This window comes from Aricia agestis, chromosome Z (assembly GCF_905147365.1).
Source record: "Aricia agestis chromosome Z, ilAriAges1.1, whole genome shotgun sequence".
Lineage (NCBI taxonomy): Eukaryota > Metazoa > Arthropoda > Insecta > Lepidoptera > Lycaenidae > Aricia > Aricia agestis.
The window spans coordinates 4,858,715-4,878,342 of NC_056428.1; the positions used below are offsets into that span (position 1 = coordinate 4,858,715).

The 19,628-nt window shown below is 33.3% G+C and overlaps 1 protein-coding gene across 1 annotated transcript; it reads left to right on the plus strand.

Annotated features, from left to right (window-relative positions):
- Positions 1–1,360: 1,360 nt before the first annotated feature.
- On the plus strand, positions 1,361–15,836 carry LOC121738501 (basic helix-loop-helix transcription factor scleraxis). Its single transcript, XM_042130592.1, has 4 exons — positions 1,361–1,502; positions 6,299–6,386; positions 8,270–8,414; positions 15,547–15,836. The coding sequence occupies exons 1-4, from the start codon at positions 1,418–1,420 to the stop codon at positions 15,814–15,816; spliced, it is 588 nt and encodes a 195-aa protein (XP_041986526.1). The 5' UTR covers positions 1,361–1,417; the 3' UTR covers positions 15,817–15,836.
- Positions 15,837–19,628: the final 3,792 nt, after the last annotated feature.

The window sequence follows — 19,628 nt, forward strand, 5'->3', positions numbered from 1 at the left end:
GTCAACTTTCTTCCCGCTGCGCTTACCGATGTTGCCGTTTTCCGCCTCCGTCGATGAGAAAAATAGTATACATGGGCAGTAAATAAGAAAGCCTCAGATCACATGTTTTAATAATAATAATTACATGTGATCTAAGACATTTCTTATTTTCCTGTCCTAGGTGCGTGATGTACTATATCATGAAAATATGTACCTTGAATAGCAAGAAGCGACAAAAGGGCATTCTAAAGTATCTATATTCTTGTTCCTAAAGATGAAAATTATAGTACTATAGAGCGTGACTTATGTTTTTATCTTTTGTAATAAGCAATAGTTCAAATAGGCTACCTGTTAAAACTAGATGACTATTCGAATAGGTACCTATGTCCTTTCTCGTCTCTCAAAGTATCTTTATTCCTTAGGCTTTACATTTCATCTTAATCGGTTCAGAAGTTTAAGCGTAATGAGGTTACAGACATTTAGGGCCTGTTTCACCACTTCCTGATAAGTGCCGAGTGGGCTATCCACCACTTAACTTGACAAATGAAGTATGGAGAATCTGTCAAAAAAGTTGTGAACATCCTATTCGGCACTTTATCAGAAAGTGGTGAAACAGGCCCTTAGACAAATAGACACACTTTCTTATTTATAACATTAATAATAATGAAGCATAAAATACGGAGAAGTGTTTACAGGATACACCCTCATCCTATCCCCACGTGTGACAGAAGGGATAGGATGACGCGGAAGAACCTCTGACTCCGGGTTACCTGTCAAATGTCAATCTTCCAGCGAACCAGAAAAAACTGGTTGCGGATTTTGACAAAACTTAGGAGATGGGGCAAAAGTTTCTGAGTTAAGTTTGTTACCCCTTTTTACTGTACTGATGAATAGATTTTGATTAAATTAGCATGATAGATTAGGCTCTGGATTAAGTTATTATATTATAATTTTAACACTAATCGTCTGATTTATAGAAAATCCAACCTGCGCCAGAAGGGCTATGTTTTCCGAGAGACGAGAGTATGTATATACGAGTATGTATATTGTAGGCATAAAGATAGACGTAGGTACCTAGTACCTACCTACCTATCTGCCTATATGCAAATTTGTGTACTATTTTTATGTTCCTTGCTACCACACCTTAAAATAGTGATTGACGGATTTTTGTGTTGATAATTTACAGTTTTCTTTTCATGTAGAGACTAGATATTAAACACTTTTGTATAATATAGGTACTATCATTTTATTTTTCTTTATTTCATGTATCATTGAGCTCACAAATTTATATTTAGAACACAATGCGAATCGCGGTAAACCGAGCCCCCACTACGTTATCCTGGCTAGGGCGGGGCTAAACCCGGGGCGCCGCCCACCGCCCGCCTAACTCTTGCGCATACTTCAGTCAAGCGTGAAAATGTGCTAGTGTCAGTGTAAAATGCCGAGGAAAAGAAGAACGCCGGAGAGGAGAGAGGAATTGGAAGATGATGACTTCTTGTTTGACGACAGTCAGTCCAGTTCAAGTATGTTTTCTTTTTCTTGGGTTTTTGTGGCAGAAATCTTAGATAATATTTGCAAGATGTAACAAAACTAAGTGATAATACTTTAGGGTACTGTGTAGGTGTCCATTAAATACAGTTCACTGTGAAAGTAGCAGCGCTGGGAGAGCAATTTTTTGTTTGTGGTTTGTATGGGCAAGCGCCCCCACGTAACGCGGACCGCGTCCTGAACTTTTCCATACAGAGGTGAAAAAAAGTTACTCTTTCAGCGCTGCTATTTTCACAACGAACTCTATATATATGGGTCAGCCGTCAGGAGACCCATACATATTACATACCCTTTTAAAGTATTATCACTGAGTTTTATTACACCCTGTATAAAATTAATTGAAGTGTTAATGGCCAATAGTTATTATATCATTGATGCAGCGTGTCCGAGGAGTAGTCCACAGTGTATTTTTTGTCCAAAAAATTGGCCATCCCTTTTTTTTTTGGAAATCTCATACAGAAATATTATGTAAATAATTTATTAGTATTTACATGCGTTAATTTCTTATTATGGACAATAAAAATTCACTTTAATATTTTTTTTCAAAAAAATTAAAAATTGCCATAACTTTTTAAATATTTACTTAATTGTCTTCTTGATTACTCTGATCGACAATTATAAAAAAACACACGATTTATCCCAATTTACACATTTTTTAAACAAGTTTTTAAAGATTTATTTACGATTTATGTTTTTTTTTCTTCAATTTTTTATGAACGTATTTATAATTATTTGGATTTTATTTTTATACAGAATTGTTACTTAAATGTACTAAAATTCATGTAAAAAAAATTACATCTAAATAATAAAGGGCACTGAAGTTAGAGGCTTCCAAAGTTTTCTATGGTAACTACGGTTTTAGGGTTATCAATATTTCTATACCAAATTTTTTATTCATTTGAACTTAGTTTTTTTTTATTCCTGACTAATGTGAAATGCCTAATACTTAAACAGAAGGTTAGAGAAACTACATTGAGTCACTAAAGTGACTGGATAAATCGAGAAAATATTTTATTAATGCCGTGAAATATTTTAGAGCAGAAACAAAAAAAACGCCTACTTTTCAAAACTTATTAATCGGGACTTAACGTGACTTATTATGTTAGTAAGTCCCCAATCCCGATTAGTAAGTTTTAATTATAATGAAACGCGAAAGCTTAAAACGGTTACTTTTATTTTAGTTTTTAAATATAAAAATACTTCATTAAAGCAATATGCTATTACAAAAGCTTTGCAGTTTTCGTATTAATTTGAATCCTTTTTTTTTTTACATGGGGAAATGCTTTACGCATCCCCGGCAATTGGGGATATCGCGGCCGGGGTATGTGGGACTCCTGTCTACCCACTAAAACCCCATGGTGCTCCACTCATCGCTTAAGGCAGAGATGCGGGTACGATAGAACCTACCGCAACATTAATTTGAATCCTACAATATATATACTGACTTGGATTTTTTTAAATAAAATTAATACTTATCTAATGTGTAACACATGGTGAGACATTTATAATCTTTTATAATTATATTTCCGGTATAAAATGGTCTCATATAGATTGAACTATAAATGGAAATTTATTGTTTAAATAGGTAGCTGGTGCAGACCGGGTTCGGTTTCGGATTTTATTCTGGTCCTAAAACGTACGAGAACTGGGTGTCCGGGTTCCAATTAAAAAAATGAACATTTTAAATAATTTTATTAGGTAACGTATATTTATTGGGTAAACAAGTAAAATATTAGGTATTTACAACGCCTCATAATAATTTTGTATAGAAAATATTAAAAATTATCAGACTTTCATTGTACTTAAAATAAATCTTTCGGATTAAAAAAATAAGTGTCTGTTTGTAATACCAAAACGATCAAATTAAGGTCCAGAGAAATTGAATGTCACGCGAGCGAAGCCGCGCGCAACAGCTAGGTAATTGAATAAAACTATGTTTTCACTTGAAATTCCTGAAATAATACTCTACACACAGTGTTTCGACTAGTACATGCAAACAAGACAATATATTTATACTTATTTATATTATTTAAGTATATTCATGGCATGTCAAAAAAAAGTCAAAAAATCTAACATAGAATGTTAGATTTTTTGACTTTTTTTTTATTTTATGAAATAAGGGGAAAAGCGAGCAAGCGGGTCACCTGATGGAAAGCAACTTCCGTCGCCCATGGACATTTGCAGCATCAGAAGTGCTGCAGGTGCGTTGCCGGCCTTTTAAGAGGGAATAGGGTAATAGGGGAGGGTAGGGATGGGAAGGGAAGCGAATAGGGGAGACTAGGGAAGGGAATAGGGTAGGGGATTGGGCCTCCGGTAAACTCACTCACTCGGCGAAACACAGCGCAAGCGCTGTTTTACGTCGGTTTTCTGTGAGAACGTGGTATTTCTCCGATCGAGCCAGGATTCGTGCCGAAGCATGGCTCTCCCACGTATAGACGTATAGACTGACTTAAAAACTCAATATAAAAGTGGAAATTTACAGCAGTGATACAAAGGTTAGCAGAGTAGTAAGGTATAACGCGAAGAAAATGTAAACTGTAAATAACATAATTAATTTCCACGCGGACAGAGTCGCGGGAAGTAGCTAGTAAGTAAAAAACTATTTGTTTTATTGAAGTTATGAACTTCGTTAGAAAAATGAGCATAATATAAAAACCTACTTCAAATATACGGCAACAACCCTATCCAAAATAATATAAAATTGAATAACTCCGGTGCCCCGCCTCATTTGGTTACCATTTTTTTTTTGGGTTATAAGTATCAATAAAAAGAATAATTCAGTCTTAGTTTCAAATCCAAATATGAAAAGACATGGCGTTAAAAAAATTAAAACATAAATTTACAAAATTAGTCATAAATACGTTATCTTGAACAAATAAAGCCTGAATGTTTTTCGTTATCGTAGGGCTTTTAAGACACTATTTAGATCAATTAATAAAATCTTAAAAGAATATCAAACTTTTGAGCTATAACTGTTTCTATACTTTTTCTGGAAACCATAGAATTTTTTTTCAAGTAAGTACTTACTATTTTGCAGTCTTCTATATGAAATGGGCAGTCGGGTGTTCTCGTCCTGCATTTATAATATAAATCCTATAAAATTAAGTAATAAAAACGGCATGGCCAATTTTTTGGACAAAAAATACACTGGCATTCTAACGGCCGTTCCCAATATTTGATCTATCTCTGGTTTTGCCCTACTAGAGAAAGGAATAGCTCACAATTGACATAAAATATGTCTAATGTGAGCTATTCCTATCTCTAGTAGGGCAAAACCAGAGATATATCAAATATTGGGAATGGCCGTAAGGGTATTAACCTTAGAGTATACATTAGCAAGCTATAGAGCGCGCGCATCGCTTGTTCCCCGTTGTGCCGATCGTAAGCAGAAGTTCTATAGATACTTGTCAAACGTATAACGCAAGTCTAGTGATGTTCCATGCGCCATCGTTTGACGCTTATAGGAAAATATGTTCACACTCGTGCTTACAGTTCATACCTTGTTAGAAGCACTCTATAGCTTGCTATAATGTATACTCTATGGTATTAACTATTAACTGACAATTTTGATGGTTTGATAAGGCATTGGATAGAGGTGCATGTTAGATAGAGAATGGCTCATCATTAGTTTCAATGCCTTACCAGTCCTAATAAATATTTTTTTACTATAAGAATTAGAATGTATTGTACTCAGTACTAACATAATTTAAATTTTAATTATTGTATTTCTACTAACACTATGGATTCTTTGTGATCTGAAATAAATGGTTATTATTATCATTATTATTAAAATTAGTAAGAGGCTTCGATCATATTATTCGATCGAAGGTAAGAGGTACTTAAGTAAAATTTTGAAGAGGTTTTATGTGTTAATAAACATTACTACTAATTGTAAATTTTATTATTAAAATATGAGGAATTCCGCGGCAACCGAATAAAATTCCGCAGTAAAGTAGCCTGAGTAATAATGATAATTTATTTTGATAAGAATTAATGCCATGAGTAAGGCATTTAAATGTAGTCCAAAAATATTTCAAGATTTTTTAATAAAAAAATGGTTATTGTGCCTCACTCAACATAGATAGGTATAGTGTGTCGCGGACTTTTTTGTAGATATTTATAAGATCTACAATCACTTAGAACACTTTATGGTTCTATCTTTTATAGTTTAGGCAGCGTACGCGAAAAAAGTAACATTTCTGGTTGATTTTTTACACCTTGCGTCCGGAAATCCCAAATATCTTACGGAACCCTATTTTTTTTCCAAAATAAAATTTAGCCTATGTTCAGCAGAATTAATGTAGGATTCCAATGGTTAAAGAATCTTTCAAATCGGTCCAGTAGTTTCGGAGCCTATTCAAGACAAACAAACAATCAAATCTTTCCTCTTTATAATAGTAGTGTAGATAAGGGGCAAACGAGCAAACGGGTCACCTGATGGAAAGCAACTTCCATCGCCCATGGACACTCGCAGCATCAGAAGAGCTACAGGTGCGTTGCCGGCCTTTTAAGAGGGAATAGGGTAATAGGGAAGGAAAAAGGGGTAGGGGATTGGGCCTTGGGATGAGAGAGTATGAGATTCGTAGTGACCAAAATGCCTGTTTCCAAGATGTCTGCTCTGTAGTAGAGTAGGACAGTCAAGTAGAAGGTGAATTAGTGTCTCGTGCTCCTCCTCGCAGAATCTGCTACGAGTACTAGCTCATAATCTGTTAAGCTGAAGCATGGCTCTCCCGTACACGTAAGTATACTTATCATAGTTTTTCTTTATCAGGTCGCAGTGGACAAGAGCCGGTACACAGAAACGCAGCGAACGCGAGAGAACGGGCGCGTATGCGAGTTCTTTCAAAAGCTTTTTGTCGGTATGTCTTTTATTCTATTGTTTTTACAGAAGACTTTTTCTAATTTCTGATAGGCAATAAGTGTGTTTTGAGCGTTAAAAGAGCAATTTAATTCTTAACTACGCCTTGTTGATTTCCATTGGTGGCTAAATCTTATATCTTTAAACGAGCAATTCTTGTACATATATATATATATATATATATATATATACATATATATATATATATATATATATATATATATATATATATATATATATATATATATATATATATATATATATATATATATATATATATATATATATATATATATATATATATATATATATATATATATATATATATATATATATATATATATACTAGCGGCCCGCCCCGGCTTCGCACGGGTGGACATTGATTTTTAAATAATTTTTATATATTTAAATAATAATTTTTTTTCAGTCTTTATTTCTTACTCAATCTTTATGTTAAGCAGAACATAAAAATGGTTTACACTATTTAGCCTGTAACTACTATATTATAATTATTATACACATTTTTATTGTATTTTTTTAATATTTTAAGTGTTATGTTTGATTATTAATTCAAAAATAATAGTCATTTAAAACGTAATGAATTAATGAAGCACTATAATATTACCTCATCAATGAAGTGGCACCCGGCTGTCGCAGTTAAACTATTATATTATAAATCTATTGTGTCTGCGATTCCCATGATCGAGGGAATAATAATTAATATATACGTGGACTCTCCGGGCGAGCACACCCGCGCGGCGCGCCTTGACGACGCCCAATTCGCAACGTGCAGCAGAAATCGTAATATTTTAATTTCGCCATAACATTAAAACCAAACGTCCAATTTTAATTATTCAAAGACCAAATATTATCTACATTAACTGTACTTAGTAATGACATAATTTATTTTGATAAAAATTAATGCCATGAAATAAAGGCATTTAAATGTAGTCCAAAAATATATCAAGATTTTTTAATAAAAAAATGGTGATTGTGCCTCACTCAACATAGATAGGAGTAGTGTGTCGCGAACTTTTTTGTAGATATTTAAAAGATCTACAATCACTTAGAACATTTTATGGTTCTATCTTTTATAGTTTAGGCAGCGTACGCGAAAAAAGTAACATTTCTGGTTGATTTTTTACACCTTGCGTCCGAAAATCCCAAATATCTTACGGAACCCTATTTTTTTCCAAAATAAAATTTAACCTATGTTCAGCAGAATTAATATAGGATTCCAATGGTAAAAGAATCTTTCAAATCGGTCCAGTAGTTTCGGAGCCTATTCAAGACAAACAAACAATCAAATCTTTCCTCTTTATAATAGTAGTGTAGATATAATTGGAATCTCGGAATCGGCTCCAACGATTTTCATGTAATTTAGTATATAGGAAGTTTCGGGGGCGATAAATCGATCTAGCTAGGAATTATTTTCAGAAAATGTCTTTTTATTAGTATTTTATCGATAATCGATAAACTGAAAAATATGACTCTTCCTGACATCTATTGGCGAATAATAATACTATTTTGTATATTATACACGAAGTCAATGAGTGTATGCTATACCGAGCAAAGCTCGGTCATCCAGGTACTTTTAATTAATATTATTATTATCTTTTAGCCTTCCAAAGTCTGAAAATTTTCCTTTCGGAATATTGTTATAAAAATACTTTTATGGGTAAAAATTTAAGTTTTACACACTGTCCAAAAATGGGTAGCCATTATCACAGATTAATACTAGACTAAACAACTAGCCTAGACATTGCACAAGCCTAGAAATTGCCTTTTATTGTCATTGCACAAGTAGGTACCTAATTATGGTTGACTACGTGCACGTAGCTCCAGGTTCTTTTACTTTCTTCTAAACAATTTATTTTGTTATAGCTTGAAGACAACCCTACCATGGGTGCCGGCGGACACCAAGCTGTCGAAGCTGGACACGCTGCGGCTGGCGGCATCGTATATAGCTCATCTCCGAGCGCTGTTGCACGAGCCGCGCTCGCAGCATACTCCTCATCCGCTTAGCCTGGTCAGTATTCTGTGTCAGCCTGGTCAGTGTTCTATGTCAGCCTGGTCCGTGTTCTATGGCAGCCTGGTCAGTATCCTGTGTCAGCCTGGTCAGTGTTCTATGTCAGCCTGGTCAGTGTTCTATGTCAGCCTGGTCAGTATTCTGTGTCAGCCTGGTCAGTGTTCTATGTCAGCCTGGTCAGTGTTCTATGTTAGCCTGGTCAGTATTCTGGTCAACAATCGTCATACACCGCACTCACTTAGCCTGGTCAGCAGTGCCGAATTTATATTTTTTTGAGAGGATGCCACTTTATTTCCGCCGCCCGTTACGAAGTCTGTAGGGCCTCTATGGACGCTGCTCCCCTAGGACGCTGTTGAGTGCCGCCTCTAGGCCGTGGCCTATTACGGCCTACTCATAAATCCGGGGCTGCTGGTCAGTAGGCCTATATCAATAAATTTAACATTTTACGATTATTATCAGTCAAATAAATGTTACATAAAAATATTGAATATTTAATTAGCCGTTTTAGGTACATGTTTTATGTAAATATAAATTTACTAATACTTCTGGGGGCACGGTAACACAACCGCCAAGTCTTCAGACGAGTTATATATAACAAAGTGCAATTAAATCACTGCTAAATGTTGTTTATAGTAATTTATTGTTTTTCAAATTAATATTTACGACTTTAAGAGCCTGTTTCACCATTTTCTGATAAAGTGCCAAATAGGCTATTCACAGCTTTTGTGACAGATTCAAGTTAATTCATCTGTCAAGTTAAGTGGTGGATAGTGCCTATTCGGCACTTATCAGGAAGTGGTGACACTAGGCCCTAAATATTTTGCCATACACGCTGCGGTCTACCGGGGAGGTCACCTGTACAGGTACGCCTGCGCAAGTGTCACTCGAAAGAATTGATTTTCGATTTTGCGCCGGTCGTCTGCGCAGATCCCAAAAAACTGCACATTTTTATTCCCACACATATTCCGATCTACCTGCGCAGGTATACCTGCACAGGTGGACCTTTCCGGTAGACCGTAGCGTGTTTGGCAGCCATAAAAGTATGAAACAATTGCTGCTCTTTGATAATTAATATTATACACAATATTATCCCATCAAATAAGATATTTCATCACCAAAACAAGGCGAACGAAAACCCATAAATGGTGGTTTTTCATCCCCTAATCCCGCAATACATCAACCATTCTTGGAACGTGTCTGTTAATCTCCTGACGACAGCCAGCGGCGCTTCGAACGTAACTCATTGAACGGCCAAGACGATTAGCGGGATGACAAAAGCGACAGGGGATATATCGTAAGCAATTAAGTTTTTGCCTGCGGTTTTGGCTATAAATTACTTGGTATTTTACGGAAAAAATTTAACCAACATTACTTAAATGTGTTGAGGATCTGAAAGAAAATGTTACAAAAATTTGCTAACAATTATTGTTCTGATTTCTGAACCTATAACGACTACATATTTACTGAAAAAAAATATAATCAACATTACTTAGATGTTTTGAGGATCTGAAAAAAAAAAACCAACAATTTACAATTATCGTTCTGAACCTATAAAGATGAATTAGAATGATAGCTGCTTCAGTGTAGATCACGATATTTTTTTGAAAGCATTTTTATTTATTGTGATGAAAAAAGAGGGATGTCATAAGTTTAATGTGCCTGTCTGTACTCTGTGTGTATGCATGCAGCATGTCCGTGGCATCGTAGCTACTTGCAGGGCTCGGAAACCGGTTGCAGAACAAAACCGGTTTCGGTCATTGACCCCAAACCGAAATCGATTTCGGTTAAAGGTTGCACTTTACCGGTAAAAACCGGTAAACGCAGAATACCGGTTTTTCTTTAATTTCGGTTTTGGTATTGAAATTTAATAACTTTTTAACTTGGACAAAAAACTATAAATCCAAGTAATATTGTCAAAAAAATTTTGGTTTTTATATCAACGAAAGACACATGTATTAACTAAAAAAAATCCACCATTTGTTTATAAAAAATGTATAAACAAATGGACTATTTCGATGCTTTTAAAAAAAATCTTAACTTTATGCTCTTGAAAATATTATGATTTTTAGAAACAAAATTTTTTCTTAATAACAATATTTAATTGTTTATAATCGTTTTTTAAATCTTTCTATTGTGAAAATTAATATTGATAGTGATAGTTAATAGGCTGAAGGCTGGAAGGTTTCTGAAGATAAAAGACTTTTTGCGAGCCTAGCCTTCGAACTTCAAAACTATGCACCGTTTTGTGACGGGAATGAATCGGTAGACAAGATATTTTAAGAGCCCAGAGATGCCTAAAATAATCTCTGACCTGATCCTGGATGGTGATGATGATGAGGGGGTGATGACCAGAAGTGCAACAAATCATACAAATGAGGAAAATATGTTTGTCAGTATTAGCTCAGGACCTATTTCTTTCGGAGTTTCAAGATAAATATTGTTATTAAGAAAAAAGTTAATTCTAAAAATCATAATATTTTCTAGAGCATAAAGTTAAGCAAAATAAATTTTTAAAAGCATCGAAATAGTCCATTTGTTTATAATTTTTTTGTAAACAAATGGCGGAAAATATTTTTTTTTTAGTTAATACATGTCTTTCATTAATATAAAACAATTATGTGATGATAAATGAAACAAACTTTTTTTTTGACAATATTACTTGGATTTCTATTTTTTTGTATAAGTTATAAAATTATTATTTAAACAAAGTATTGATTTTTTTAAACTTTTATGGCGTGATCTGTATGTGTATAAAAAGGGCTCCACGAACTGAAATTTTTGACGAAAATTATTTAAACATTTTTTTTAATGTACAATGAGGACGGAAGTTCGAGAAAATTTCGTTAGTTAACATTTGTCCAATTTGTTGAAAAACTTTAAGTTAAATTTCCAACGGGAGCGAATTCTTTGAAGTGTTCGAAATACACCATAAGTTTTTTAAATTTTTACGCTCGCGGATTCGTGGCCCGCGGCGCGCGGTCTTTCGACGCGTGCGCCCGCGCCCGTATCCGCCCGTGTTTTAGCGTTGACCCTCAGGGCCGGGGGACACAAAAACACGATACGACGTCGTATCGTGTTTTTGTGTCCCGGCCCTTAGATCTCTGTATGTCAAACCTAACATTTCTTTTTAAATTAAAAATTAAAATAAAAAAAAAAAAACATTCTAAAATTAAAAAAAGATAGGTGAAATAATTGCGAAATTATCTTAGCAACTCCCAAGCGGCCCAAGCGGGCCGCGATAAGTGATAAAAATAGATTTCCAAGAAGCGCGATCGAAGAATTAACCGGTTAATTTGGGTTTTCAAAATCGTTTGTGTGTTAGTAACCGGTAACCTTTACCATTTGGGTTACATAAAAACCGTTCGCTACCGATATATTTACCGATTTTTAACCGAAATAAACCGGTATTTTCAAACCTACTTGTACTACTTGTACTATTATCGTAGCATCCAATCCAATTTAGCTTTTTTTTTCATCATTCATCATTCATCCATTATATGAAAAATTCAAAACATTATCAGAAATGTAGAGTATCTTCATAAAAAGATCCTGCTGTAGGTCTTTAGTCAAAATATTTATTAATTTTTGCGACGCGATAGCTAAAAAGTCATCTTGTGTGTTCTTCCAAAACACTTAAAAGGTTAAACCTCTTAGGACAAATAAACATGTAATCTGTCGGATAGACACAAAAAGCAACAACAAACAGCGAGCACCAAAAGTTTGCAGCTGGCGTTATAAATATCCTTTATATCCGGACGTTAAATCTTTATTGTTCTCGTGTTTTATTTGTTTTATTGCTTGTAAAGAACGTGATGACTTGATGAGTATAAGATTAATCGCTGGTCGTCTAATTATTTCACTGTTAAACCTTTATTAGAACGAGTATCGCCTATATTTTTTTTATAGGTTTTATCTCAAGCTTTACGCTAGTTGGAGATAAAGCCTCAGAATTAGCGTCAAGAATTGTAAAATTAAAAGTAACTTAGACATTAACTGCCACAGACGAACACTAATTACAGGGGGCGACTGACCCAAAATTGAAGATTTTATAATTCATTTTTATACTTGAAAATAACCCCGAATTGTTTAAACTAAGTTAATATTTTAACACATTGTATAAAATTCTATGAGACACTGACCTCGAGTTATGAAAAAACTAATCTGGCGATGATTCCGCGTCGTCCTTTTTCACCTGGCATATGAAATACGGGTGTGAGTGTGAAGAGAGAAGGACTAGGTTAGTCGCCCTCTTAACTGTAATTAAACTAAGAGTTTGACAGATAATACATGAGGCTTACTTCAAAATCTTCATTTTATTATAGCAGTGCAGTACCGTACCTAATTAAAATTCGTTTCTGGGTGCGGCAGTTAGATTTGATCAGACAATTTATGAATTTGAAATCTACAAGGTGTATCAAAACTGAGTGATAATACTTTAGATTGTGTATTTGTCAATTAAAGAGAGTTAACTGTGAAAGTAGCAGCGCTGAAAGAGCAAAGTTTTTTTTGTGATTTGTACGTATGTGCAAGCGCCCCAGCGACAAAAATTTTCCCATACATCCTTCGATCAAATTTTTGATCGAAGCATACAACAGTAAAAAAAGCGGCCAAGTGCGAGTTGGACTCTCCCATGAAGGGTTCCGCAACAGCAATAAGGTTTATTTTAATGAGATTAAAAGGTTTTTGATTTATTTTTATATTTTAGTTGATTTAATGAAAATTAATTTAAGGTTTACCATTTATGATATATAAAAAAAAACTACTTGCTAGATATCGTTCAAACCAAATTTGGTTGGTAGTTTTTATAGTAATGTACATTATAAATTATTTTTAGACTTATCATTTATTATTACTTTAGAAGATAGAGGGGGGAGACACACATTTTACCACTTTGGAAGAGTATCTCTCGCAAACTATTCAGGTTAGAAAAAAATGATATTAGAAACCTCAATATGATTTTTGAAGACCTATCCATAAATACCCCACACGCATAGGTTGGATGAAATATTTTTTTTGTTTCAGTTGTAACTTGTACCTATGGGGACCCCTAAAATTTTTAATAATTTTTCCATTTTTGTATCAAAATCTTAAAGCGGTTTACAGACTACATCTACTTGCCAATTTTCAATAGTATAGCTCTTATAGTTTCGGAGAAAAGTGGCTGTGACATACGGACGGACAGACGGACATGACGAATCTATAAGGGTTCCGTTTTTTGCCATTTGGCTACGGAACCCTAAAAAGTTACTCTTTCAGCGCTGAAACTCATTCTTCACTATGAAAGGCATAGTGAACTCTACATAGGGGGACCCATACACACACCCTAAAGTAATTATCACTTAGTTTTGTTACATCCTGTAATATATTAAGTTACTAGACGTTCCGCGCGGCTTCGCCCGCGTAAATTAGACATTTCACAGACAAATTAGTCCACAAAATATAGCCTATGATCTTTCACGTGGTCTACTTTTTATCTTTGCCAAATAACAGAAAATATGCTCCAGTAGTCCGTGAGATATGCCCTTTCAAATAATATCCCCCGTTTTTTCCACATTTTCCTCTATTTCTCTTAGCGTGATAAAATATAGCCTATAATAGCCTTGCTAGATAAATGGGCTATCTAATACTGAAATAATTTTTCAAATCGGACCAGTAGTTCCTGAGATTAGCGCGTTCAAACAAACAAACAAAAAACGCTTCCGCTTTAAAACATTAGTATAGATTGCTTATTAGTAGAAAGGCTACACCTACCCTGTACATAAAGAGTATCTTTATGTACAGGTTTTTAATACTTAGGAACTTTATCTATAGCTAAATGGGACTGATGAAGCCTTATGTGTGTTTATGTGATCCAGTTTTTTTGGGTGCAAAAATGTTTTCACACATTATCGGTTAAGGGTCCAGATCGATTCACAGTTTAGGTTCGCACATCGCGTACCCTTGCCACCCAGCGAGATACAAATTAGAGACTTGTATTTCTTTCTTTTGCAACTGATCTTTACTGTGACTTACCTACCTTATCTATACTAATATTATAAAGCGGAAGAGTTAGTTTGTTTGTTTGTTTGTTTGAACGCGCTAATCTCAGGAACTACTGGTCCGATTTGAAATTATTTTTCAGTGTTTGATAGCCCATTTAACGAGGAAGGCTATATGATATATTTTATTATCTATACTAATATTATAAAGCGGAAGAGTTTGTTAGTTTGTTCGCTTGTTTGTTTGAACGCGCTAATCTCAGGAACTACTGGTCTGATTTGAAAAAATTTTTCAGTGTTTGCCCATTTAACGAGGAAGGCTATAGGCTATATTTTATTATCTATACAAATATTATAAAGCGGAAGAGTTTGTTAGTTTGTTTGTTTGAACGCGCTAATCTCAGGAACTACTGGACTGATTTGAAAAAATGTTTCAGTGTTAGCCCATTTAACGAGGAAGGCTAGGCTATATTGCATCACGCTAAGACTAATAGGAGCGAAGAAATAGGGGAAAATGTGGAAAAAACGGGGAGAAATTATTTGAAAGGGCTTATTTGAACGTGCTAATCTCAGGAATTACCGGTTCGATTTAAATAATTCTTTCAGTGTTAGATAGCCCATTGATTGAGGAAGGTATAGGTTATATTTTATCATGCTAAGACTAATAGGAGCGAAGAAATAGAGGAAAATGTGGAAAAAACGGGAGAAATTATTTGAAAGGGCTTATTTGATCGCGCTAATCTCAGGAACTACTGGTCGGATATAGCCTTCCTCGATAAATGGACTAACACTGAATGAATTTTTCAAATCGGACCAGTAGTTCCTGAGATTAGCGCGTTCAAACAAACAAACAAACAAACTCTTCCCAATTATAATATTAGTATAGATTGCATAATATCTTAAGAACTACTGGAGAATTTTTTAAGTTATTTGGCAAACATGAAGAATAGACCACGTGAAGGGACATTTTACAAGAAATGTTTTTGGTGGGATTATGTTGAGAAAAATATTAAGAGGTCAAAAATATTAAAAATATTAAGTCCTCTAGAAATGGGGGTGCCAAAGTACAAAGAATTAAGAATATAATATTATTGATTATTATATTCTATGTGGCGAATAACACTGGTTAACTATGAAATTGTTTTTTTTTCCAGGCGTGGCCATTCGCTTTTCAACATGGCGGAATCCGAACTCCTCAAAGATGGAGTCCGAACTCACAAAACGAGGCAAATAGTACCCAAAATAGACAAGCCAATGACTACAGCCAAGACTACGAGAACGACTACGAAGAAAAAAATTACGACGAAAGGAACTACGAGGAAATTAATGAAAATCAGTGCCAAATGCAATACTCATACGGATATAAGGAAAGTTATTACGAAATGAGAAACTCATATAACGACGGATTAATAAATAACGTGTAGAATAAATTAATTATAAATAGTTTATACACATATTTATACGTATTTAAACAATATTTTTTTATATTTGAAGTGAAATATTGTTATGGAAATTGTGGAAATTTTTATACGATTGAATAAAGTTTTTAATTAAATTTAATTACTTACTTACTTACTTACTTTTTTATTTTCCTATAAGTAAGTATTGTTTTTGGTAAAGAATTAAAATATTTTTTATTTAAACAATCAATTAATTCTAATTAAAACAATTTTAATCTTGAAGTCTTAAAACCTATTCTGTTAATTATTTCATACGATACCTATAAAACTTTTAAGGATTTATTTCGAATATTGTTTTTCAATGCCAATTGCCATCAGGGGCACAGAAGTGGCCCTGCCAAGTCTGTGGCCAAGTTCATAACATACAAACAAATTAATAAGTTTTATATGATCATAATATTTTGCAATAGTCATTCTACAGATTTTTTAAATTGAAAGAGCCCCTTTATCACGCCTTGTGAGTGAGAATAACAAAAAATCATTTCCGAAAGTCACTCGATACGAGCTAAAGCTTCCTGTCACGTCATTTTGACGTAAAAGATGAAAGTGTTTAAGTGGTAACCCGATAGTTTAAAGTCGACGGGACTTGACAAAACAAACCCGATATTCCGCAAAACATTTTGTTCATGTTTGTTTTTATTGCTACACTTTTGTGCAATATCCAGAAGTATTTAACAAGAATATCTTTGAAGCTGGATTGTAGATTTTATAGTTTCATTATTTATTTCAAAATACATTATCGTATTTTTTTAAAACAATGCAATATTTTGATAATATTATGTAGTATGACTATGAATCAAAAAACTTATTTTTTACACAGTAAATAACTTGACCAAGTGGGTAAAGCATTTTCTTATTCTATTCCAACGACCAAGAAAACTTTGTATTGCACATAGTTTTCTTGGTCGTTGGAATAGGTAACCATGTAAGGTAGATAGCATATTAGTTTACTACAAAAGTTGACAACACTGAAAGTAAAACAAAATTTAGAGCTTGTGAAAATGTTTATTTATCCTATAAATATTCGATTACATAATTATTATGTATTATGCCAGGGCACACTATGTTCATAAAGTATATACACAAATTATAATTAAACTTAAGCGAGGCAATATTTTGGTAATTTGTTTATTTTAAAACTTTACGAAATAACTTAATAAAAGTAAACCTATTCTTAATCTATTTGAGAGTCTGTTTCATAATCCTCGTTTCTCGTTATAATTACAGAAAAATAAAATAAGGGTTATTTTAACTTTCACCTTTTTAAACTGTTTCAAGTTAAAAATATTAATTTCTACAAAATGAAAGTACTCGGTACCTACAATGTGAATGTGTTTACATAATACACATACTTCCATAATATCGGATACAACCAACTCCTTTAAACTTTCAACCAAACAACCAGTTTTATGAAAATTGGATTAACAACCTAGTTATAGTGTAAGAAGTTTTGTTACAATATGAAATTCCCTAATAATATAAAATTTTCGCTCACTCATGCTGTTAAAAGTAACTTTGAACTTTCTATTGTGTTTGTTCAGAACGTTGAATAACTCATTGAAATCATTTGAATAAAATACAATTTTTCTATTACATTTGTACGAAACTTGTTCAACATAAACATTGTTATTTTATATATTTTAACACTAGTCGTTTGATGAATGATGATCATATTTTGCTCTTAACATTATTAAAAATTAATTATTGAGCGTTATTCTTAATACACAAAGTAGAAAATCACTTTGTAGAAAAGGACTAAATTATTAATAAAAAGTCTTTTCGACTTTTATTTTTGTTTTCTTATATGTCCATTTTAGATAATATACTTATTATGTTTTTTTTTTAAATTGATTTAAAATGTTACGAGTTCAGAAATATTGATTTCAAACATCAAACTTTGAAATAATATTTTATAAAATAATTACACTAATTTTATTCCTAACCATGACGCAAAAACAACAGCGAAGCATAATTTCTAGATATGGAAATTATATTGCCCACTTTCTTATCTCCTGTTTCGACAAAAATGTAGAATTCCACTAAAAATTTAGTATACACGTCAAAAATTTACAGTGATGAATTTGATTCACTCTAGATAGCATTGAAGCATTACCTGTATGAAGTTTCCTATATACTAGGTACATAGCGATATTAAAATATTTTCTACCATATTTTTGGTAGTTTCCTAGCTCTAAATTTTATTAAATTATACCATTTTAAATGGATTTTTAAAACACTACAACACTAATACTTACTTAATCCAACACTATGAGTTATTAATTAATGTTTATAAATTATTGTAATTATATACTTTCCTTGGTAGCACAACTGTTTTTATAAAGTCAAATTACTTGTAGTAGTAATTTGCAGTACTATGCCAGCAATACCAAATATGCGATTTGATAGCTTTTATGAATTAAGTTTAATAGCAATATGTAGATATTATTATGATGTCCAAAGTGTACAATTATCTGTAGTATGTCTAAAATCTATATTTTCAAATTTTAATAACAAGTTATCTTATTTTTAAATATTTTACATTACACAAAAAGAGATATAAAAGAGTCCTCTAAGTTATTTTTTTTTAGAAGACATCTTTACTAACTTCACTACGTTACTATATTATTATTAATTTAAATATTGAGACTAAACATTATAGTAATATCTAGACTTATTTCTCTACACGCTTCATATCAATTATTTTGATGTTGTGTGATACCAGATACAATATCGGTGTGAATCGTTTCTGAATAATTAAAAAACTAAAAAAACATGCTTTTAGCACGCACTAAGCCAGTCCGCCATCTTGGATGTTGACCATGTTAGATTTAAGTTACGTAACTATTTTTTTCGTATTCCTGACAGCAAACCCTTTTATTTGATATCCATATGATGGTGGTAGATTTCAAATTGCCTGTCCGCCATCTTGGGGAGGTCACCATATTGAATTTGTAATGAAGTTTCTTAGCTAGTCATGTATTGTCATCAGAACTCAGAGCGTGTGCAAAATTTCACTCTAATCGAAGACCAGCCTGCCTATCATACGCCAACGAGATATCTCACTCTCGAAATAATTAAAAAGTACTCGTCTCATAATGTCAAATTTTGACATTATCTCGACAAAACTCTATAAAAATGTGTTACTTCGATGATGATTTTTGAGGCTTGGGAGGAGTCGCAGGATGCCTTAGGTGTTTTTTGCGATCTCTCCAAAGCCTTCGATTGTGTTGAGCATGCTACATTGATCAGGAAATTGCGCCACTACGGAATTAAAGACTCTGCTCTCAGCCTTTTGACTTCTTACCTTAAAAATAGGACTCAAAGGGTTGAGGTTAATAGTAAAAGGTCCAAAGGAACCAAAATAGAATTAGGTGTTCCACAGGGATCTATATTAGGCCCATTTCTTTTTCTCATCTATATAAATGACTTACCTTATCTAGTTAAGGATAATAATAATGAGATAGTGCTTTTTGCTGATGACACTTCACTTATTTTTAAAGTGAAGCGACAACAGTCGAACTACGACGAGGTAAACAGTGCTCTCTCAAAAATAGTACATTGGTTTAATGTTAATAACTTACTTTTAAATTCTAGTAAAACAAAATGTATAAAGTTTACTTTGCCCAATGTTAGGCAAGTCCAAACCAATGTAGTATTAAATGATGAGAAGATGAATTTGGTAGACAACACTGTATTCTTAGGTATTACACTTGATAGTAAATTACAGTGGGGTCCTCACATTGTTAATCTTGCAGGTAGGCTCAGTTCTGCAGCAT